Source organism: Halichoerus grypus, chromosome 12, assembly GCF_964656455.1.
Source record: "Halichoerus grypus chromosome 12, mHalGry1.hap1.1, whole genome shotgun sequence".
Classification (NCBI taxonomy): domain Eukaryota; kingdom Metazoa; phylum Chordata; class Mammalia; order Carnivora; family Phocidae; genus Halichoerus; species Halichoerus grypus.
This window is the reverse complement of record NC_135723.1, coordinates 47,584,821-47,610,820: the sequence shown is the minus strand read 5'-3', so window position 1 is coordinate 47,610,820 and position 26,000 is coordinate 47,584,821. Positions and strand designations below refer to the sequence as shown.

The window sequence follows — 26,000 nt, the reverse complement described above, 5'->3', positions numbered from 1 at the left end:
TGTCATCAGAAAAGAGGATTGTCCAGGCTCTAGAAGTAGGTAGGGGCCTATTTGAGCAGAGATTAAAGGAGGAATTATTATTTTAGAAGCAATTTCTTAAAGCCAACTGAACTCACCAACACCTGGCATCAATCAGGTCTCCTGCCACCCTCTTTCTTCTTTCCCTGAAAGTTTCTCAAGTACAGACTAGAAACAGAACGTGGGGAAAAAAATAAATCTACACTTTCTTTGAGGCACATAATGATGGATTTCATTCTAGAATTTCTGGTAACTGGTGTGTGAACTGGAAAGTTGGTTCAACAAAAATGATTTTGTACATGAGTAAGGACTTACAGATGATGAAAAGAAATGGAAGCTCTTGTTTATAAAGGGTTTCAAAACAAACACTCACTGAATTCAGCATAATGAGACAAGAAAATGAAGCCAGAGAAATGAATTAGATTTACAAATAACAAATTTAGAAAATGAAGAAATCTAGTGTAATGGGAAAAAGTCTTAAAATGTGTATGTGGCATAATTGTCTACAGTATTCTTTAAAAAGGATGTTGGTAAAACTAATATATATATATATTTAACATATATATGTTTATAATAATATTAATACATCATATATATTAAATATATATGTTAAATTTTTTTTTCTTCAGATGACATTTTCCCAATCTCATTAAGTCTTTCCTTATTTTTATTTTATTTTATTTTATTATTTTTTTTTATTTTTATTTTTTAAAGATTTTATTTATTTATTTGAGAGAGAGAGAATGAGAGACAGAGAGCACGAGAGGGAAGAGGGCAGAGGGAGAAGCAGACCCCCTGCTGAGCAGGGAGCCCGATGTGGGACTCGATCCCGGGACTCCAGGATCATGACCTGAGCCGAAGGCAGTCGCTTAACCAACTGAGCCACCCAGGCGCCCTAGTCTTTCCTTATTTTTAATGAAAATTTCCTCCTATCGTTCCAAATTAGTTTTCCTAATAACCACTTTCGTACTTTACCAAAATGTGTAAATATTTATAATGGACAAGAGCAAAAACAAAGATTGTTTTTTTCCCCCTTTTTAATTCTATTTGCATAATCACCTAGTAAAAAGAGGTCTAAAGAAAATTAGTAGGTAAATGCTTTCCAGTACATCATTTATTTAAAATAAAGGATCTTTAGGGTCCCTTTGAGGTTTTAAGTTTTCAGTACATATCCTACCATATGCATTTCCCTAAATCTATGAGTGTGTTATACAGAAACACAGTGGCTGAGGCATTTAGTGTTAGTCTTTAATGAAAATAGTCAATGGTTCTAAAAATAGATCTCAGATAATTTCCAATCCTTTATAAAGACTGATTACATCATTCCCTAGGGTGTGTTTGACTTTCTGAATTACTGGAAATCTCCTCTGCCACTAATTTTTTAAAGACAATTTTTATTTTGAAATAATTTTAAATTTACAGAAATTTTACAAAAATGGTGTAGAAAATTTCTGTATACCTTTTATCTAGTTTCCCCTTAAGTTAGCGTCTTACATAGTTATGATACATTTACCAAACTAAGAAGTGAACATTCACAACTACGAAATTAACATTGTTATATTTTTGAGTCTGTTTATATAGGCAGATGGATTAGAATGTCATCTTCTTTTCCCCTAGAAATGGCTGAACCTCCAAAGAGAATCAATGTTCATAAAAAGGACAGCTTTAAAATCAGTAGAGGCCTCATGAGCCAGAATTAAATTCATTTGTCTTTCATTACGTGCTGCTTTCAGTAGAAGTCTTTGTCCAGCAGTCACACAATTTACACAGTTTTGCTGGGCCAGCCTGGGTAAAGTGAGCTATCCCAAGAGTGTCTGACTGAGTGACTCTGATATACTTCAACTGCGCTGAAGAATCATAGGGGACACTTAGTAGGCCGACAGATCCAAGAAATTTCCATTCTAGGAACACCTTTTGTGAATTAGAAAGACAGAAATTTTAGACCATCATCAAAGAAGCACTCTGAGGAAGGAAAACTTCAGAGGGAAAATCCCAAGCCCCCGCTGTGAACAATTCTGCACACAGTCAAGGGGAGCACAACTCACCCTGGGAGTGGGGCACTGGTTTTGGCAGATGTCCCCAGGAGGGCCCTAGGGATCGGGAGAGGGGCCCAGCCAAGGTAAGGTGCATGATGATTGATGGAGAACACAGTGCTCCATCGTTAGCACAGATGACTTGCAAGGGTCCTGGCTAGGTATACTGTTTTGATATATACTGTTTTAGTATGACTATCTTTTGGGACTGTATTTGTTACCAGGTTTTAAGTACATATTACTAGTTTTATTACAATCACTTAAGTGTTTTCATACCTGTCCTGGAAAGATAAGAATGTTCACCGAGGAGTTTTAAAATAGTAGACAAAAGCACGGGCCTCAAGAAAAGAAAGTCTATACTTTAAATCATAAAGCAAATCATAAAGTTTAACAAGACTACCATCAATGCAATTTTTCATTTTCCATTTTAAATTAAATCATGAGAATAAAACAATTTTCTTTTTTTTCTCTCTTAAGAGCTCAGTACATTATAATAGATATGACATTGAATGATTGCTAAATTAATGAAACCATTGTTAGAGTTCTCTACAAGTTTAGAGATAGATTTATAAAAGGTACATTTGGCTGGCTGGCTGCTCAGCCCTATTTTTGTCCCTTTAGCCTTGAAACGGCCTAATCAGGAAACAATTTTGCACACTGGGTCAAAGGATAAAATCCCTGGAGACAGAACTCAGAACATTATGACACAAAAGTGTCTCAAATTTAGGGGTTCTCACGGTTCTGAACCCCCTATCCTATTATCTGGGTGCTCTAACATCACAACGGACTGCACAACAGAGGTAGTCCTATACTTAAAACTTTCTAAGTATTGCCTTTAAGTTTCAAAGGCCACATGCAGCCTTGTGCTATGGGTTTCCTGGAAATTTTCCCCATGGCTTTGCGAGCGAGGAAGGGGCCCCATACTCCTACGCTGTCTACAAAATTTCCAAGTTTGGCCATTTATAGAAAGCCCACTTCTGCAACAAGGAACAAGATTACAGTCTGAATGTTTGATCAAACTCGCCAATCTGCCTGCATGGAAATATCTGGGTATTCCTTAATCACCTTAGAAAATTAGTGCAAAAGTGTTCATAAAGTGGCTTTACATAGGTTTAGTATTTAAATAAGCAATACACGTGCTGCTGAATGGGCAGGGGAGGGGGGCAGTCATGATTTTATAAAGCCTTTATAATTCTATTCCCTAAAGTTTAGAGCACTGTAACAATGGTTTCATTAATTTGTGAATCATTCACTGTCATCTCTGCTATAAAGTACTGGACTTTTAATAGGTTTAGGGAGAGAAGAAAATTATTCCTATGATTTAATTTAAAATGAGAAATTGCATAGTTAGTAACTTCGTTAATTTTTGGTGGGGGGGGCAGTAAAATCTTCATCTGATAGAAGGTTATTTTTGTGATAAGAGTAAGCATCTGTTTTCACAGTATCTATCTGTGACAAGACGGATAGAAAATATATTTAAAATATTGCATGAAGAATTCGGCTAGTTATGAAATTAAAGAGAGTTTTGAGAACTAGAAAAGGTTACTATGGTGGATTATCATAGCAGGTGACTGTGGTGCCCCTGAAGAATCCTCTCAGGCTCCTTCTGATTTCAGCCACAGCTGTCTTGGATTTTCTGTGCCAGCCTAGTTTCGCCTCATGGGGCAGCTTCCCATAAGTGCAAGCTGGGTGAGCACTGCTTTCTGGCTCCGGGCTTTGCTTTCTGAGCAGAAACTAGAGAGGCATGAGAGGGCCACTTCTACACTCCCGTATCCTGGATTATCTGTATACCATTTCACTGCTGGTATCCTTATTTGTAGAAAACTAAAATTAAATCGTGCTTGAAACAAGTTTGAACCAACATTTCAACCCAGGTCTCTATGCTGTCTGGTTTGACTCAAATACTAAGACCCCCGTGTTGAGGCTGGAAATGTACTCAACTTACTCAACAAATATTGTGGACAGTTTACCACATTTAAAGCATGTTGTAGGCACTGAGGATATAGCCATGAAACAAGATCCTTACCTTCGAGGAATTTCTAGTCTTTTGAGAGAGATAGATAATCGACAACTAAAACATCAGTATTTTGGAAGGTAGGAAGTTCTATGGAAGAAAATATGGCAGGGAATGCCAGGACAGGGCCGGGGTTGAATTTTAAACACAGTAGTCAAGAAGTCCTCTCTGAGAAGGTGGCTTGTGACCAGAGACCTAAAAGGCATGTGGTTATTCAGGGGGAAGAAAATTGCAGGCAGAGAGAAGAGCAAGTATGAAGACTGGAGACTGGTCTGTACCTCGCTTGCACAAAGCTCAGTCAGTAGTGAAGCCAACACCTGACTTTGAACTAATAATTTATTTTTTTCTGTGTCTCAGTTTTGTCTTCTGTAAAATAAAGGTGAGGCTGGTAGCAAATCCATTGCGAGAAGAGAACGTGTCATTTTGTGTAAGGCACATAGTGTATTTTCATTCCATGTTAGCTCTCGTTCCTCATTCAGTTGCATCTATTCCACTCTCAGAGGAAAGATCAGTGAAGGCTCGGGATTTAGCAAATTGCATATCTAAAAGAAAATTAAAACTTATACTGCCTGGAGAGTTCTCCCAACAGAGATGTGGCTTTTCCTCACCCTTCACTTGCCTTATCAATGGCCTCATTTTGTTGTTCTAACCTTGGCGTGTGCCACGTGCCAGGTACCAACCTTCAGAAAGGATCTCCTTGGAAAGGATGGGAAGGAGATTCTTAAAAAACTGTCTGGTCACAAAGAAAAAGTGAGGTATGGGATGCTTTATAATAAGATTTAGTTTTGGTCATCCAGGGCTAAAGACAAGTAAGAATTTTCTAAGTGAAGAATGAGAAAGAGAAACTTCTAGGGAGAGGGAGTATCATGTGAAATTTCTAAGGTAATAGGTGGATGATTTGCCCTCTCCTCGGGGGATATTTGGCAGTGTCTGGAAACATTTTTGATTGTCACGAGGCAGAAGTATAACTGGCATATAGTAGGGAGAGGACTGGTATGCTGCTAAGCATCCTGCAATGCACAGTATAGTCCTACACAACAAAGAATTATCTGACAGTGAATTATCAGTAGTCCCGAGACTGAGAAACCTTGCTCTAAGGCCAGAAGTGCTTTCATATAAGAATCAAAGAAGACCGCTATAACTAGCTCTTATTATCACAACATTATTAAAACAGGTAGGCTCTAGATCATGTAGGACTTTATAGGCTTAATTTGATTGTATGCTAAATTCACATAAAGTCACTGAAGGATTTTAATAAGGATGTGGGTGAGAGCCTGAGGGATACGTGGGGTTGGTAAAACTTGATTTATATTTGGAAGAGGTTATTATAATGGGAGTTTCAGCTGAGGCACATTCCAAAGAGAGGTGCTAATACAGAACCAGTTTTAAGACAGTTAAAGCACTCTACCACACCAAAGGTATAAAAGAGCCAATGGGTGGAGATTGGAAGAATTTCCAAGAGGATTTCTCTGGAGGGAGATACCCTGTCAGGTGCACTTCAGCCCTCCCAGTAAAGCCAATTCCTGCTAACCCCACCTAACCCAAAAGTGGGAGGGGAGGTTTAAGAAGTTCACTTAGAGATCTTTATATGTGTCCACTGCTTTGCAGCAAGCACATCGTGCATGAGTCAGGTCTGGGTGAGGTAAAGGGCGGGAAGCTGACTAAAGTGGCTATTGATAGTAGAGCAGAAGATTGCAGTGTGTGGTCTCTGAGTTCATCAGGCAAACATGTTGCCTGAAGGCTAGATGTGTGAGCTCTGCAGAGAGGAGAGGGAATACCACGGGCTGCTTTGGGATTGTTTGAGATCTTTCAGAAAGAACAAAGTCACCTCAGCAGAAGGATATGGAGGTTAGATGGGCAGCCACCCAGAGGATGTGGAGGAGGTCAAAATGAGGAGTGGCAAAGCACTTGACCATGCCAAGGATTGCAGCAGAAGTATCTTCAGTGTTAGAGGTAAAGGGTGGAGGACTGTACTGGGAGGAATCTCTGAAAAAATGAAAGCAAGGGCTCAAGAGCACAGGCAATGTTAAAAATATGACAAAACTAGAAAGTACTAATTGAAGTTGTGATACAAATCAAGTAAGAACTATCTCTTTACCTCTTATCCTACCTGGTGCTCTGAATTGGAAGAGTCAGAGAACATGGATAATAAGATGGAGCAGGAAGAGAAGAAGTCCTAGGTGAGAAATGAGGGAAGAACCTTCCCCTCTTCCTTATCAACTTTCTTCTTTCATCAGTCATGAACTAGGACGAGAGAGACATTTCAGCCTTAGGTTAGGAGTTTTGATGAAACTAACATTTTAATTAATGAACTGAAACTTTATTTTGAACAAAAAATTCTATAGAATAAATTTAAAGACAAATTTCAAAAATGATTTAGTGTGTGATAATAATGCTTCAACCAGTTTAGTTCAATATAACAGTAACTTTCACAAATTGAAACAATGAACACAACATGGCTCCTCTTTGGAGAATAGTTTGGGAGTGGAGCAACAATGTTTGAAAGTGTATGTTAGAGCATGTTTCAACATGATAGGAAGTGGTGTGCCAAGATAATAAACAACCCAAAATAAAGGTGACTGAAAACCACAAAATATCTCTTTCATGTTCCGAGTTCTTTGCAAGGGCAGGGGAACATTGTTTACTCTGTTCAATCAAGAATCTAAGTTGAGGGGCAACTGTGTGACTCAGTCGGTTGAGTGTCCGACTCGTCGTGATTTCGGCTCAGGTTGTGATCTCAGGGTCCTGAGATCCAGCCCCATGTTGAGCCCCATGTGGCACTCAGTGGAGAGTCTGCTTGAGATTCTCTCCCTCTGCCCCTTCCCCCCCCACTCTCTTTCTCTCTTTCAAATAAGTCAATCTTAAAAAAAAAAAAAGAAAATCCAAATTGATAGCACAGCCACATATTTGAACCTTGCCATTCAGCGTGAAAGAAGAGAATTCCAGAGGAGCTCACCTTGGCAATTAAATGTTCCACTCCTGAAATGACTCACATCATGTTTATTAACTAACATCTCTTTGGACAGAAGTAGCCTCGGTCAGAAAGGTCGCTGGTCAGAAGTTAACAGGGTGTAATATTAGTGTCAGGTGTGTAATATAGTGATTCAACACTTCCATACAACACCCGGTGCTCATCGCAAGTGTGCTTCTTAATCCCAGTCACCTATCTCACCCATCCCCCCAATTTCCTCCCCTCTGGTGACCATCAGTTCTCTATAGTTAAGAGTCCGTTTCTTGGTTTGTCTCTCTCTCTCTTTTTTTTTTTCCTTTGCTCATTTCTTTGTCAAGTGCCACATATGAGTGAAATCATATGGTATTTGTTTCCCTCTGACTTCACTTAGCAAATGGCAAGAGTCCATTCTTTTTTATGGCTGAATAATATTCAAAGTTAAGAATATTCACCATTTGTATGTTTTCTAAGAAAGTATATGAGTACCTAAAACAATGTGAATATATAAAGTGGTAGATTAATACATATAAACATGATTTGGTACCTGCTAATTGCTCTAGGAAATGCTCTAAGAAATCATCAGTATCTGTCAATCGTATTATACACATCTCTCATAATGGGACAGATATCACAAAACAAGTAAAAGCCAAGTCACAAGGATGCAGATATTTACAACTGCAGTGCTTTGGCATGTGTTTCTTTTTCTTTTTTAAGATTTTATTTATTTATTTGACAGAGAGAGAGAGAGGGAGACAGCAAGCACAAGCAAGGGGAATAGCAGGCAGGGGAGAAGCAGACTCCCCACTGAGCGGGGCTCCATCCCAGGACCCTGGGATCATGACCTGAGCCAAAGACAGATGCTTAACGACTGAGCCACCCGGGCGTCCCTGGCATGTGTTTCTTAAACTCATTGCTGCTTGTTACCACAAGTTATGATTTATTTGCGTTATAGGCTATATTGTTAATTGCATGTTCCTTCACATATTTTTTTAATTATTTCTATTTTTTAACACAATAAAGGATATAATTATGAAAATATATTGCTTTCTGAAGGAAATCTTTGAAGAAAACATCAAGTTTATATTTAATATTTAGGGGACACCTGCGTGGCTCAGTCGGTTGGGCATCTGCCTTCGGCTCGGGTCATGATCCCAGGGTCCTGGGCTCGAGCCCCGCGTCGGGCTCCCTGCTCGGCGGAGCTCCTGCTTCTCCCTCTCCCTCTGCTACTCCCCCTGCTTGTGATCTCTCTCTCTCTCTCTGTTAAATAAAGAAATAAAATCTTTCAAAAAAATAGTTTAAAAAATAAATTTAATATTTAGGTTTTAAATCTATCTTTAATAATAATTCATTATTTTATTTATTTTCATTTTTTCTCAAGACTCCATTTATTTATTTGACAGAGAGAAACACAACGAGAGAGGGAACCCAAGCAGGGGGAGTGGGAGAGGGAGAAGCAGGCCTCCCGCGGAGCGGGGAGCCCGATGCGGGGCTCGATCTCAGGGCCCCGGGATCCCGACCTGAGCCGAAGGCAGACGCCCAACGACTGAGCCACCCAGGCGCCCCAATAATTCATTATTTTAAAAGATGCCTAATAACAATATGAGATACCATGAAATCCCTTTTCAGTTTATACTATTTGTGGAATTGAGAAAAGACTAGGATTTGGCTTCAGGTAAAATACTTTGTATTATGAAATAAAGGTTAGTCATTTTTTTTTTTTTTGCCATATATGGAGAAAAATGAGAAAAACAGTAGACATGAAAATAGTACATTGCACATATATATATGAATGCTCCTCTTCCTAACAGCAAATTAGATTTCAATAAGTTATATGCCAATATATTTGGGATACAGCCATGTAAATTTGCTGGAGGCAGGAGTATGTACTGAGGGTTAAAACCCACTCATAAAATGTAATCAACTCTAATTTTATGAATTCTTGTTAGAATAGCAAAATAAATATCTGACTATAGCTCTATATATTTTGTTCTCAATCTATCATATCTATTAAATGGTAAACTGCCCTTGTCTTCTCAATTTAAATGAGAACAATTATTTTCTTTCACATGGATTTCATGGAGATATATGAAAACACAAATTGAAAATTGCACTTGTGATCTAACATGATACATGCTGATACCAAATAACTTTGAAAAAGAAATAAAAAATAATTTACTTCAAGATCTGTCATTTATGACACCTTGGGGATTTTTGTTAACCCTTGAGTTTGCAAATACAATCATAGTCAGGACTTTTAACCTGGATTTATATAGTTGTGGGCACTATCAGTAGATTTCAAGGAGACTGTAAAATTTCTGAAATTTTAGGCATGATCCTTTAACATATGAATCATGTGTATGTTTTAGGAAAGAAGGTTCATGACTCTTATCAAATTCTCAAAGTATCATGACCCACTGAAAATTAAGAACTGCTGCTCTTTTCACCTTATGAAATTCATAAAGCTAACTACAGACTAATTGGTTCAAGTGTCTAGATTTTGTGTGTGTGTGTGTGTGTTTTACAGGTTTATTTTTACAAAAGTGGGAGAAAAGACTTTTTAGCACTTCACTAGGATTTCTGCATACATGGTAAACAATTGAGTATGTTAAAGCCATATTAAGTTGGGGGTGATGGGGAATTCAAGTTGATTCCAGTGTTAGTAGAAATCTCATACATCATCTTTACCTGTGATTCCAGGTCCTTGCTTTTGTATTATTTGCAAATGTTTTAAAATGCAATCATTAATAATCATGGGTATAGATATGGTCCATGTTTTACACTAGCATACAGAAAAAGGTCAATATTTTGTCAAATCCTCAGATATAAATTCTTTTTCTGTGACACAGAATTTGAATTATACTGGTGGTTCTGGGCTGGCCTCTGCCACTATACTTCCATCCTAATTCATATTTTGTATATCACTCCAACAATGACTGAGTGAGGCATGAAGCTGAGGACTGCAATGACAGAGACCATAGTCTTAGAAAACATAGTCATATTGACTGGTGCTTAGAAGTCTTGAGTCCAATCTCATGTCTGGCATAACTTCCAACAAATTTAGATTTGGCTTCCTCATCTACTAGAAAAAAAAAATTCTGCAATGCTTTTCTGTTCTAAAAGTGGAAGTGTACAAGTAATAATTTTATTTCCATCATTTATTCTTCAAATATTGAGTGCTTATAAGTCTAAGGCGCTATGAAGGAGATTAAAATGAAACTGGCAGGGAGAACCCCTACCCTCAAGATGTTGACTGTCTAGGAGGAAACCCATAAATGTTCATAATATTTTAAAGTGGTAAGTTTCAAAAGAAAGATATATATTTAATGTTTATAGTCAGTGTCATAAAGTGGTGTTTGGACTACCAAATATATTCCTTTATGTGACACATTTGCAGATGGTGACCTTCTATATGATAATCTTGGTGCATTTCCTTAGAAAATTCTGTTTTTTCTGAAGTCTGTTGCTCCACGACTTTTGGTTCTTGAGATTTATGCTCCTGTGCAGTCTGGTCCTGAGCTTCATTAGCACCTGATTTACCATGAGTGCAGATGGTTATTGGAAATAAAAAGTCAGCCATTTCCTATGATTAAATCTCTCCTGGGCTGCATCTCTCTCGTAGCTATTTCCTTACTATTGCATATGATTCATTTGCAAGCAGAACAGTGATTATTATATGATTGTTAAATCTAAAGTGGAAAGGAAAGTAGATTATTAGAAAAAGTCTAGTAGCTTATTAATATATATTATGTGCTACAATGAAATGATTTTACTGAAGTATTAGCAAGATGATAGATTTATGGATGATGAGAGAAAATTACTCTATTGTGACGATTGAATATAACAAAAAGAATTCAGAATTTTTCTTTTCTTTCTTTTTTTTCTTTTTGTTTGCCTTTCTTTAAGGGATTATTGCTTAAATCAATAATCTCTCAAAATGTGTCCTCATCATTGTCACTTGCCTCTACTTTGGGCAATAATATTATTGTGAGTCTAGAAGGCAAAGAAAGGGAACTGCAGGATTGTTAATGGCAAAATCTCTATTTTTTGAACTGAGAGGAAAGCAAAAGTTTGTTTCCAAAAGAAATATTTCACTAGTTTTATCTGATTGGAAATAATCATTACTTTTTCACATGACGCTTTTATGAAAACAGTAAGAGTTTGGAAATTTCATCACACTTTAAGAATTTTGCATAGTCTTAGGGCGCCTGGGTGGCTCAGTTGGTTAAGCGACTGCCTTCGGCTCAGGTCATGATCCTGGAGTCCCGGGATCGAGTCCCGCATCAGGCTCCCTGCTCAGCGGGGAGCCTGCTTCTCCCTCTGACCCTCCTCCCTCTCATGCTCTCTGTCTCTCATTCTCTCTCAAATAAATAAATAAATAAATCTTTAAAAGAATTTTGCATAGTCTCTATATTATACTGAATTAATAAAGTTGATGACCGCATAGTACAGAGCCAACAAATATAAGAAAAACTTGTTGATTTGCCTGGATATTACTATATTGATTTGCTCTATCATACTCTTTTTCTTCAAAGTAAAAGTCTAGTTTTTCAATTGAAAGACAAATACAACCACAATCACTAGAGCTCATTTCTCTCTCATTCATTTCCATTATTATATTTATTTAGTTTCAACTCTGAGGGTTTGAATACACAAGGATTCTGAAGAATGAAATTCAGCTATTGCTTTGGTCATCTTTTTATAACATGTTTTGCTGCCATTTCCTCAATGTTCATATGCCAATAGTTGCAACAAAGAACATCCACAGACCAAAGAAATATAAATATTATATATGCACTGCTACTAACAGTATTCATCATAAGACACATAGGCTATACAGATAAATACCTGCCCCTAAGATGCTAGTCCAATCTTACAATGAGCTAACTTCCTGTCTCTTCTAGGCTCTTCGCCTTCTTTCATTTAGTTTTAGGTATCTGCTCTCTACCACAGTGCCTTTGTGCTTATCATCACCTGTGCCAGAAATAAGCTTCCCTCCCAGTAATTATAACCTCTCATGAAGTATCTTTACTTTTCCTTCCACCTCATATTACCATAGCAATTTCACAATATTTGTGTATTTGAGAAATTCCTATCTTTTCCACTATACTATAGGCAAAGGACTATAAGCAGAGCTATGGAAAGTTTTACTGACTTTTGTATATGTTGTGCTTAGCACATTATAAGGTATGTAATATCTTTTTGTGTCTTTTCTTCATTTCTACTTAGCAACACACCAAACTTTGTGACTTAAAACAACAACAGTTTATTATTTCTTGTATTTCTGTGAGTTGGCTGGGCAGCTCTTCAGCTGCAGGAAACCAATGGATGAGCAGGGTTCAACTTGTATATTGGATCTTCCTCCTCACATCATTTTCCATCCTGGGCCTCTTCACAGCATGGAGTCCTTGGCACAATGCTCCAAGAGGGGGGAAAGTGGCACTTACAAGCCCCTTGAGGCCTAGGCTCTGGAATTTGCACACCATCACTTCTGCTTCATTCTGTTGGTCACAGTAATTCCCTAAGGCCCAGGTTCAAGGGGTTGGAGAAAGAGACTTACCTCTAGAAGGGAAAAGTGGCATAGTTCCACTGCATAGGGGCATACACACAGGACTGGGAAGAATTTGTGGCCATTAAATAATCTACCATTGTGTTAAATAATACTTTAATTATAAACACAACTGTAATTTAATTTTGAAGTCCAGGAATTGGCTGATTAAAATGTTTATATTTTGTTATGTTTGTTTTGGGCTTTTATTTTATATATACTCTGCTCTAAGAATGAGAAGAGATGGAGAGAGTGGTTTATTAATTCAAAGGGATAGTAGACAATCTAATTTCATATTTAGACAAATAATGGCTATGAGCAATATGAGAATAGGAACTTTATTTTAATCATTGATGAATTTCCAGCAACTAAAACAGTGCTTGGCACATAAGAGATTTTCAGTAAGTATTTGTTGAATGAATGAGTGAACACAACTAATAGACATTACTTTTTGGTCTTTTCTTTCATGTTCCTAAGGAAGTTGCTTTTTGTTTTCATCTGTCTCAAATGATTAGGGAAATAGCTGAATGGGAAGTAGAGTTCCTACTCATGTATGTGATTTCATGAATCCATAATAATGAACTCTGGCAAGATTTAGCGACACTAAAACATATTATATAATTATGAATAATCTTATGATTATTTTATGAATATTTGACCATTCACTAAAAAGTGCCTCCAAGAAATTTTCTTTTCATATTGATGGATACAAAATGACAATGAGATATTCTCTCTAATCTGTATAATCTGTTCAGAATAGGAAACATCTCTAAATGAGTCATTAACCTAAATGAGTGACTATAAATATCCAATAATATTCAGAATGTAATGACTTCAACACTGTATCTAGGTTCAGATTGTAGTACCACTTTTGTGGACAAGGATCTTATTTTGTCTGCCTCATTTGAAAAATGCAGATGCTTTTTACTTAAATTCTGGAAAACAATGCAACATGTTCCTAAGTATTTTAATATAGCAAAAAAAAAATGGTCATTTGTTGATTTGTTTATGGTAATATAAATTGAAAATAGTTTTATCTTATAAAATATTTCCAACTGGATTTCATCTTCATTTATTATCTGTTTATATGAGCATGATTTCAAATAGAAGGAAACAGTATGGGCTAGGCATATTTTTAAAATAAAATAGTAGATAATACTAGAGAGAAAAAGAGAGGAAATGTTTCTTTCACATGTCTTAGAATTATCCAACATGTACTTGAATATACCAGCACAATGATAAATCTCCAGATTATAAAGTCTACTTCTGTCAATTAGTTTATGTACAAGTCAGCCTGAATATTTTATATAAATTATAGCATATTTACTATAAACAAAAACAGATCATGATATTTCAGGGAGACATCTGGGTCCCTTAAGATATAAATCAGTGACAAAAAATGCAATCTAAATAAGAATGGATTTACTGACTCAGGTGTTAGACTATGTAATTCTTCAATTTGATTAAAAATACCAATATTTTCAATATAACTCAAATATCTGATTCCTATCTATATCATTTTTATATACAATAATTAATGTGTTTGTAACACCACTCCTCTGTAACACTGGAAAAAGGAGAATTGTCCCATTTTTTTAGTTGTAGTGTGAGAGAAGTTTTAAGGTGAATGGCATTTTCAAAATGCAAAGTTATACTTCTTGTCAAAGAATTGGAAAAGGACTGCTGATGTGTGAAGAAAAACAAAAGGTAAAACACTTAACTAATTTTCAAAGAATAGAAACAAGTTTTATTGAGTTTTTTTTTTTTTTTAAGTTGTGAAACCGTGGTAGTCTTCACAGAATAAAGGTAAGGGAAATAATGTGTGAAGGAGCTAGAGAGGTGTAATTTTTTTTCTTTATTTTTGCAAGTTTTGTAAAATATAACACCTAAAAACTGGTTAAGAGAAACATTAAAATGCAACAAGGTATAATATGTTCTAATGAACATAATTAGTAATTTAAAATTACTCTATAATACTGACTATAGTAATAGAGAAGTATTAATTGGCTTTTCAGTGATGGAAAGTAAATCTGTTCTCAAAAATATTTGTATAATATCTTTTTCCTCATGTTGAACTCCTAATGTATTATGAAACTGTTTTGTCTAGTGATTTGTCATTCATATTTTAATATGCAAAGCAAATGTCATTAAACAGAGCTATTTAATAATGCGAACTCCTTGTAGTTCTTAAATGTACAAAGTTACCAATCAATTTATATTCTGGTTGTAGGAGTTGTCCATGAGTCAGGACAAAAAACGGGAACTGTCTTTACTGTAAGTTTGCTGAAACTTTTTTGCATTTAATTAATTTCCCAAGAGCTAAGTAGGTACATTTTAAGTATCTGTTGAACTATTTTAACACTATATTCTTATAACTGGTGCTTAAATAATTGATTGGTTTAGAACATTCAGTAAAAGCAAATAGGACAGAGAAAAAGAGAGAGAGGGTGACCGAAACAGAGAGACAGAAAAAGTGAAAGAGAAGAAAGGAGAATCAGTTGGTAGATGGCAGAAAGAGAGGAGGTGAGCAAGCAATTCTTTCACTATCTAGCTCAACATACTCCATTCATTTTATCCAGCGAATTGTCCCTGCAGCCTCTGAAGGCTCTTTAGTCTCCTTAGCAGGCCTCCCACCAGGCAGTATTTTAAGCGTGTGATTATAGTCTCATCCTCATTTTGGTAAATGCAAAAGCATAATTGTATCATGGCACTCTGAAGTGATTAGGCTCTTACTCATTTGCTCAAGTTTACCAAGTAATAAATTCTGTATATCACTTAAAATACAGGAGAAGAGGTGGTAATTCCTTTCCAGGGCTTAGAATACAGTTCCATCATTCAGGACATCATATTTGTAGACATCAAAATCCATGAAAAAACAAATTAACTCCCAGATTGCTTAGTAATCATAGAATTGGAGCAAGGCAAAAAGGGGGCGCCTGGGTGGCTCAGTTGTTAAGCGTCTGCCTTCAGCTCAGGTCATGATCCCAGGGTCCTGGGATCAAACCCCGCATCGGGCTCCCTGCTCGGCGGGAAGCCTGCTTCTCCCTCTCCCACTCCCCCTGCTTGTGTTCCCTTTCTTGCTGTGTCTCTCTCTGTCAAATAAATAAAATCTTAAAAAAAAAAAAAAAGAACAAGGCAAAAGGGATGGGTTGAGGAACTGTGTTAGAGTCTTTGGAAAACCTGACCAATCTCCTTCCTTAAGGAAGTCTTGCTATTCCCTTTTTTTATTATTATTATGTTAATCACCATACATTACATCATTAGTTTTTGATGTAGTGTTCCATGATTCATTGCGTATAACACCCAGTGCTCCATTCAGTACGTGCCCTCTTTAATACCCATCACCAGGCTAACCCACCCCATACCCCCCACCCCGAACCCTCAGCTTGCTATTCCCTTTTATTGTGTACCTGCTTACGGCATCCTGTAAACCTTTGTTTTAACACTTACAACTATTAATATGAAATAATTTAATATATTTACCTGACTAGAAATTAAGTGTTGTGCAAGCAGAGATTTATTTTATGTACAAATGTAATTCCAATGCCTTTTGTAGTACCATGCCTAGATTAGGTGCTCAGAATATTGAATAAATGAGTTCCTATCCCACCAGAGAGAAGAGCAGTCTAGCTTTCCCTGATATCCAGAGGTAGGCATAGAGACATGCTAATTCTCACATTTGTAGTGCTTCCGTATTTTTGTTTTTATTTTTTAAAGATTTTATTTATTTGAGAGAGGGCTAGAGAGAGAGAGAGAGAGAGAGAGCATGAGCAGGGAGGAGGGCCAGAAATAGAGGGAGAAGCAGGCTCCCTGCTGAGCAGGGAGCACGATGCAGGACTCCATCCCAGGACCCCATCCCAGGACCCTGGGATCATGACCTGAGCCGAAGGCAGATGCTTAACCGACTGAGCCACCCAGGTGCCCCTCCTCTTTTTGTTTTTAAACATACTGAAGACAGTGTTCATGTAGTAGACGCTTTCTAATTATGAATAAAATAATCAATTTAAATAAAGCATACCTTTCTTTTATATTGAGGCATACAAAGCTTAATTACATTTTAACTATCAATTTTGGATAGGCCCTACATATTCCTGTTTTTATTAGTGAGAAATACTATATCTTAAATATTTCTACAGTGATCTCAGATATCCTGGTGTATTTCATCAATTCACATATCACCAGGTGACTCTGTTTCTAAGTTATTGGTTATATGAGATGGGCGAAGGTAAGACTTATGAACTTACTCGCTGCTTAATAGTCATTACAGACTTCATTGAATATAATAAAAACATCCAGATGCAAATGGAGACACTTCAAAAAGGGATTTTTTTTTTTTAGTTTTTTTCCAAAATTATTTCAAATATATATACATGGAAATAATTCTTAGAAAATTCAGGGGGGGGCAGCAAGTCAGATGACAGAAGCAAATTCAGTTATAGTGGCATGTCTAGTCAAAAGATAAGCACAAGTCATTACGCTGAATAGAAATTCCCCACCTTAACTCCTTTATTTGTTAGCATAGAATTTCACATCTAGAAAATAGTATTGTATGACAAATAGATCACCTCACTTAGATTTTCCAAATATCTCATTCATAATAACTTATGTGAAAATTCTCTTATAAACAAAAGTGAGCTGTGCATCAGCTGCAAGTAACAGACTACACAAAATAAATCAAAGTTTGTTTATAAATATCACATGAGTAGAAATCCAGAGACGGGACTGTTTCGGAGGTGGCGGATAAGGCAGTTAGCTCTCTCAGGGACTGGGTTAGCATCTCTGGGTTCCCATGCCTTTTCCTTCATGTCGGCAAGATGGCTGCTCCATCTCCAGTTATAACCTCCTTACTTGACCACATGCAAAAACAGGAAAGGAGGGGAAGCTTTCACTTTGTGTGTGTCCCTTTACCAGAGTAGAAAATCTTTCAGAGAAGCCCACACAGTGTACTCCCCTCGGGTCCCATCGGTCAGCTCTAGATTACATTGTTATCTTTAGTCGGCTTATTTCAGGAGAGGGGAATAAAAGTTCTTTTAAAATAGAAATATGAACAAAGGAGTCATCTAATGATGACCTATCTGACCTCTAACATTTCCCTTTTGGCTTAGAAAAAAAGCTTCAGGTGATGCTGCATTCATTATTGTATTTAATGAGAGACAGTATGGCAAAAGAGCTAGGATTTCTTGAGTTAGGTTATGCTCCTTCCCATGTGATGTTGGGAGAATGAGTTCTCAGCCTCACTGGGTTCACCTGATGGTGCTGTGCTCAATAACAGTAGCAATTATTACCATCACAAATTTCATTTAAGCTTTCTAACAATTTTCTTAGAGAAACTTTTAATATTATGAAATATTTAATAGTAAAGATCTAATTATTATTGAAAGATATTCTGTTGTAAACATGCTTCGACATTGTTTACACATTTTATAGGTTTAGTTTTACATTTCATATAATTATTAATTTATCACTGCTCTCTGGGAACTTACTCTGTATATATACTTCTTTGGTATGGACTTTGCAATGTGGCATCACTAGTGCTTTTATACTTTTCCATTGTAATTCTCCTAATTATTTCTAATAAAAAAGAAAATATTTAGGAAAGAAATAATTGATTTGCATTACTATAGAAAGTTCTTATATATGAAATCACTCCTATATTACCGCATATTCTTTCTTTTATAAAGAGAATGAAAAAATAATTGAAAAATCTTACTGAAATTTTTTGATCTTTGGATGCATCCTTTTGTATGAGAAACTTCTTTACTTATATAAGTAATTCAGGTTAAAAATTGTATTTTTAGAATATCCATCTTTTTTTTTACAAACTAAGATGGAGTATTATATGATTCTTTCTGAAGTTTCTATAGCTTGTTTCATTGTCTCTGGGGGACTTACCAAGCATATCTTATGAATAAGCATTAGATACAAGCATTTTTTATATGTCATTTAAAAAAATTATATCTTTACCTATTGTTTGGAGAGATGAAAAATGTTTGCTCTCTTTGGTATGAATATAAAATATCCCCACTGTAGTCATTACAGCTGTGATGCTTCCTTATGAAATAATATTATCAACATTATTCACTTGCTATGAAAGGAGTATAAATTGTTATTTAAAAAAACAACAACATGGGTTTCAAGGTATCAGTCAAATGTGTAGTATTTGATGATATAGAGTATAAGGTCACCTCTGCCACTAGTATGTTCTTATGGGTAGTAATTGCCATAAAATTATAGTTTCAAATTTCTATTTTTTAATTTTATTTTTTTAAAGATTTTATTTATTTATTTGACAGAGAGAGAGAGAGAGAGCACAAGCAAGGGGAGCTGCAGGCAGAGGGAGAGGGAGAAGCACGGGACTCGATCCCAGGACGCTGGGATCACGACCTGAGCTGAAGGCAGACACTTAACCAACTGAGCCACCCAGGCGCCCCACATTTGAAATTTGTATAAGCAAATATAACTCTTTATATACTTAAATCTTTGATACTATGATTTTTTTATAAACTGGAGTAAAAGTTGTCACTCATCCCAAAATCTCAAACTTTGAACCATTTATTTTTTCACAACCATTTATTAGTGTGGTATAGTTACCAATCAAAAGAAAAAATAAAGAAAGAAAGAAAAAAAAGAAATTGCTCATTTCATTTGCTTGGGTAGGCGTTCATTCTTAACAAATGCCTATTACTCTAGTCCATACAGATGACAGTTGACTGATGTCAAGAGGTAATAAACTGCAGGTGTCCCCAGCCATTACCCCTGTGTTAACCTATGGTCGGTCATGGCCCTGACGCGGCCCTGCTGCCCTGCCACCCTGCTGTCCGGCCGCCCCTACCCACCCCTACCCGCCCCTACCAGCCCCTTCTGGCCCCCACCCTACCCCGTGAGCGCTTTTCCCACTGTTGGGGGGGGGGCTACTACTCGGCTTGTGGTGTCTTTTTAACATAATACCTCACTACGTTTCAGAATAAATGAGTAACTGTATAACCAATGTTGTGTGTAATGCCTTTTGATAATGAAAACAAATAAAAGTGAATTGATTCTATGACATAAATGTCCCACTTTCAACAGTGACCCTATCACTGTGAGCTACGAGTACTGCAGCTCTTGTCACGGACATTGTTAGACAAGTTTACAATTGCTGCTCTGCTCCTAGCATATTCCATAGAATTGGGAGACTGAATTTTACCATTAAAGTTAGTGAGTTGTTAGAAACCTTATTCTCCACGAGACAATAATTTTCAAACCAGATTTGAAGTTAACTGTTGAAATACTTTCGTAACAGGACAAAAGTGAAAGAAAGCTAATGAAAGAGATGAGATTTTTGAAACATCCTTAATGATTAGAAGAGTGTATTGGTTTTAAATCCTTCTTAACTAAGCTACTTAAGACCTTGTGTGTTTACTTTCATATGAAAAGCAGTGATCAAAAAGGTTTTATTTTCTAATCTGATGAGCATGTTATCCATATAATGTAGATAGAATAGCTTAGTTAAAGGGACTTGAAAAGGGGATTCAGGTGTCTAATAGAAGGCTTTTCAGTTTTATACATATTAAGTAGTAATATATTAGTAATTTTATATGTATTTATAATATAATAAAAATAGAAGCAAGACATTTGTGAGAGAAAAAGTTGACCTTTAATTTAAGAGTAATTTCACTGAATTAAAACTTTCTGTGTGTTTATGACTTTTGAGCTTTCTACAGCAAGATAAATGAGGCAGTTTGACCCCTCTCTGTATGTTGCATCTTCATTAGAAATGAGCTTAATATCTAATTAGGCTCTTTGTTATTCTTTTTGGGAAATGTACTAGCAATTCATGTTCCGTTTGTTTGTTTTATGTTTGCTGCATTTACAATACTTAGCAGACTAAAACCAGATCAAAAGACATGTATACCAGGAAGAAAAACTCGAAGGAAAGTATATTGCTAGAAATTAAATTACCTATTTGAAAGTTCAGAACTTGGAGAACTAAATGTTACCTAAATTTCATAATAATGAGAATGGTTCTTTGCTTGAATAAAATTTCTGATCATTTACATTTCCCTGAGGATATGTAAAAGAGGCAAAGCTACTATTAGTAAGAAAATCTTGATAAATGTGCACTAATTTTTTTTCTAAATTTTTACCTGAACATCTGGTAACCAAGCACTTTAAATATTAAAATGAAACTTGTAGACTTACAATTAAATTCATTGAAATAGGATTTAATATATTAATTAAAATTATAATAGTATGAATAACTTTTTGTAGGACATTTGTCATCATACCTACAATCACAAAACCTGTCTAAGAATACAATAAATTTGACTTTGGTGTGGCTATTTCATAGTGTGTCAAACATCCAGAGTTACCTTACTCTTAAAGTCCAAAGCTATAGATTGGTTCTCTCTGACAAATTTGAGTTTGAATTATTTGGATCATTTTCTAATGTGAGCCATAAAAATAAATAGCATACATGTTTAAATGTGCTTTTTTGCATTTCTACAACCTAAAGACCAGTTTGGTTGAAAAAATAAAATTTAACAGCTCTTAATTTGTCATGTGGAATCTGATTCTATGTGTTTTTTTATTACCTCCATATATTTATCTAAGTGAAACATAAAATGGTTGTAATAATGGAGAATTTAAAGCAGCCTTTGCACATGAGCAGTAATGCTAACTAATATGGTGAGTAAAGGCTGAATGTAAATTCTCAGAATTTCTTTTTTTGTGATGTATTTACTAAAGTTGGTATATTTTGGTTAGCTGATACAAGCTCCCCATCATCCTAATTAAGCTATGAAGAATTTTGATGGGTAGAGTGGAAAAAAATAGGGAGTAATCATTTATGAGCAATAAGAAGTCTTGTGTGTGTATATATATGTGTGTGTGTGTGTGTGTGTCTGTGTGTGTGTGTGCATATGTCTGTGTGTCTGTGTGTGTGTGTGTATATATATATATATATATATATACATATATTTAATTTTCAAACTGCAATACAGTATTCATTAGAACCCTGATAGAACCTGTCATAATATAAACCCAAAGCCTTTCTTTTGCTAGAGTAATGCTCTGATATTCCCACATGTACACTTAGAAATAACTTTGGTATGGCAGAAATTAGTACAGTCTAGTAATATGATTAGATTCCTATCGGTGCTACCTCATTTACGCTCCTTGGATTGAGCCTCTCTTCTCCATTTCCCGCCCCACTTGGTTGAGGCCTTCAATGATATTTCATTTGTACTGTTCCAACAGCCACATTTCTGTTCACACTACCAGCATTCAACATTTTAGCCCTCTTACTCATTCCTGCTAAACTTATTGCTCATATAACAGAACTGGCTATGTCACTTGACTGGTAATAAACTTCTGTCAGCATCCTATTAATCTAGAATATCAGGTCCAAACCCCTTAACTTGACATACACGTTCTGAAGCAGACCCTTGTTAGCTCATACCCAGCATTCTCTTAAGTCATTCTGCACTCCTAAAACTGCCCAGAACTTGTCTTTCTTCTTTGTTTGCCTCCTTTGACTTAACCAATGCAAATGTCACCTTCTCTTCTAAAGCTCTCTGGACCCTCCCGGGTAAAAGTAGTTGACTCACTGAAATGTTTCCCCGTAACACTTGGCTCATATTTTTGTAGAGCATTAACTTTTTAATGAACTTATATGCCCATCATCTTACAACATTCTGAGTTCCTTGGAGACAAAGATAATTGTATTCATATTTATATATTTAGAACTTATTACAGTAGCATATGGAAGTTGCTGTCCTTGCTAAATATTTGTATGAATGGATGAGTAAATGAATCCAGGAAGGTCTGGATAAAATGCTAACGCAAAAATGTTACTAGAAAACTTGCTGAATGTAGAAAGACAATTCCAAACAGTCATAAAACATCTGCTTATTATTATTCTAAGGTTGTCTCAAAACTACTGCATATGACGAATATTTCTCTCTCAATTTATTGAATAACATGTTTTCATCAGAATGATGAGTCAATAGGAAAATATTTTTAATTTTTGTAACTTCAGTCAGTGAATAAATTTGTAAAATTACGTATATTCTCTGAAGCAGATATTTGCATTAATTTAATATAAATTTGCATGTAGGCTTAGGCCCACAGATCTTGATGTTAAATGTTTGCCCCTGTTCTATCAAATTAGCTATCATCTATTTTTAACTACTCAGATATATGAACTCAGGTCATAACTCAAGGAAAATATTCTCTAGAAAAGAATGAGGGTTCATGGTACCAGAATCCTAGGAATAGGAAATTTTCAGATTACCGGCACAGGTAAGGCAATTGATACAAGAAAGGCTATGGAAAATTTTGTAAGGAAATAAGATCTTGTATGAGGCTGTATTACTGAATATGTCTAGGTAAATGAGATTACTTTTATAATTTGTAGTTTCATATCACAGAACTCTATTCAACACAGTGTAATAATAAACACTGAATTAGGTTCCATATTGTTTACCATAACAAATAATAGGGCTGAGTTAAATAGTAAGGTCCTTGCCAAATGTATTGTTGAAATGTTTTATGTTGTAATGTGAAAAGCACACATCAATATTTCTAAGTCAAAAAAGAGTAATATAATATGAGAGGTAGATTTGAATATGACAAAAATTTTTGTTTTGCCTGTATGTGTGAAAACATGTATCTCCTTTTACCCATATTTTCTTCTAATTAAGGGCATAAAACCTTGTTAAAATATGTATAATTAAAAACTGCATTTTTTTCATGAGAATGAATTTTTAAATCCAGTATTGGGTAATATAAAAATCTAGTCAGTCCTTGTAAAATTACATTAAATGATCATAAATTTATTTACCAGGCACAAAGAGATTGTTATTGGGTCATGGAAGAAAATAAATTTTGATACTGAAATATTTTAAACCATATTTTCTTTGTAACTCTTGTTATATTGATAAAATACTATTACCACTTCTTTAGTTCTTGTATATTGTATCATAATTTCTCACTATTATTCATAGAAAGGTGGACACTATCTTAAAAAATAATGAATAGTTATCCCAAAGTTACTAAATTTTAGCTTTATGGATAACTACGATTTTTTTCTTTTTAATATGCTATCCAATCATGCCAATTTCTAATGAATGCATAACTATCGAGAAAAATTTAGCATAGTTAGCTTAATCTTGTTTTTCTCATAAAAAGCCCCAGTTGTTTTTTCTCTTTATGATTACAGAGTGGCTGGTCTAAATCAAGTTGTCTAAGATCAAGCTAAGATTTATAAGCACTAAAATCATATTTTAAAATCTGAGCAACCAATATATAGAAAAGTCAAAGGTATACTTGAATCTGTCAGATCAACACATTCCTGTAATTCCCTCAGGGGCAATCATACAGTTTGACACCAACATTTAAGCTTTGGAAATTATGTGACCATCTATTACATTATGAATGTTATATGTCCTCAAACCTTTTTTATGACTTATAATACCAGACAGGGCTACTTAATTTTAAAAAATCCCTTCTGTTATTGATAATTGCCTAAGCTGCTTCTTCCTTTCCTTTTCCAGAATGAAGAACAAATTTTGGTATTTTGAGTTTGGCACATCTGAAACTTTCTCAGCCACCTGCAAGAAGCTACATGAATCTGTAGAAATAGAAGTAAGAAAAATTAATTATATTTTGTAATACAATGAAATGACTTGAGTTTGGTTATCAATATGTTTTTTCCAGCCCATGTAAGGAGTTATGCTTTGAGCAATCCACATAGCTTTAACTCACAATTCTAAAATTTCATTTCTGTCACTTATTGGGATTCTAGCACTCTGAATTATTAGCATAAAGTTAAGTTTTGAGTATGAGTTGTTTTAATACAGTATTAAAGGATGAGAGGTGGAACAATGGAGAAGTTTAGAACTCAATGGAGAAGTTACTAGGCATAGTGTGGATAGAAAAATGTAAAATAAAGGAAAGTATTTGAAGAGAAAAAAAAAATTGCAAGATACATACAAAAAAAAAAAACCCCTTATTTTCAGTCTCAATATCTTATAACCTTTAAAACACAGTTTGCAGAAATTGTACTTACTTTCATGAATAAAGGTTAAAAAAATACTTTTTCGTTCCATTCCCTTTCATTAACTAGATTTTTCTCAGTTCCTGAGGTTGCCATTTCCCCATTACATTTATAGGAAGTGGAAAAGCCAAAAAGAGAGAGCAAAGATAGCAAGAAAAGACACACTTTGAAAAGATTTGGAGCAAATAGGTCTACCAAAAAAATATAGATACAGTACGACTAAAATTTTTGGAGATGGGTTATAATAGAAAATTACTTAGTTTTATTGAGGGATTTTAGGGGGTAAAGAAAAAGGAAAAGTTATATTTTGATGAGTGGCAAAGACAAACCAAAGGAATAGAATTATGAAACCAGAATACCTAATGACTAGCTGATATGATTTGTGAAATATTGGCTTCAACACTTTTTATTTTAAAAATAAATGCATAACTTGTCTACTGAGACCTAAATAATTAGTGGCACATACTCAGGTAATAAGTTTGGTAAACAAAAGTAGTTATGGACCCGTTAGATCATAATGGCCTGGCTAAGTTTTTCATTATTCTAGCTTTCTAATTTACTGTTAAATGATAATGAGAGCAAAAGTGGCACTATTTCAAAATGTAACATTTTTTGGAATTTTGGGTGGATAAATTGAAGTAGAAGTAGAATTGATGATCTTGGAATGGAAAATACCCTTCTTGACTGAATCAGATCATAACCCCAAAAAGGAATATAATCACAAAAGATGAAGGATTTGGGCTCAACATGGACTTTCTGTGATTAGTATTCATCAAGATTTATATATGTATGTATTTATATACATCTGTAGAGAGTGATATATTTAGGTAATTATATATGTGCATATATATTTATAAAAAATAAAAATATCCCTTTACCTTCAAAAATCATTACTTTAAAAAATTCTTAATATAGTGGATTTTGATCCTTTCTTACCTTCAGAAACCTATGCTCAAAGACAATCTGTAGCAGAAGGCAAAAATGAAAAAAAAAGTATGGCCTCTTGTTGAATGTAGGGTGGATACTCTGAAACCTCTTGCACCTCTCCTTACCTCATCCTACCACTAAATACAGATTGAAAAAAAAGTTGAACTAGGAGAAATGGATGTTCCATGGATAGGAAAACTCAGTCTTGTCAAGATGTCAGTTCTACCCACCTTGATCAGTTGATTCAAAACGATCTCAGTCAAAATCCCAGCAATTTGTGTGTGTGTGTGTGTGTGTGTGTGTGTGTGTGTGTGTGTGTATCAATAAACTGATTCTAAAGTTTATATAGAGAGTCAAAAGACCCAGAATGGCCAACACAATGTATAAGGAGAACAAAGCTGGAGGGCTGATACTACCTGACTCCAAGTCTTACTATAAAGCTACCATAATCAAGACAGTGCAGTGTTGGTTAGAGA

General features: G+C 35.4%; 1 protein-coding gene across 10 annotated transcripts in view; it reads left to right on the top strand.

Moving 5' to 3' along the window:
* DGKB (diacylglycerol kinase beta) overlaps positions 1–26,000 on the top strand; it is a 731,665-nt gene that overhangs the window by 496,375 nt on the left and 209,290 nt on the right. For all 10 annotated transcript variants that reach the window (XM_078059329.1, XM_078059328.1, XM_078059325.1 and 7 more), the window contains one exon: positions 24,095–24,185. In XM_078059329.1, the coding sequence (XP_077915455.1) occupies positions 24,095–24,185 (91 nt within the window). The remainder of the gene's footprint in view (positions 1–24,094; positions 24,186–26,000) is intronic.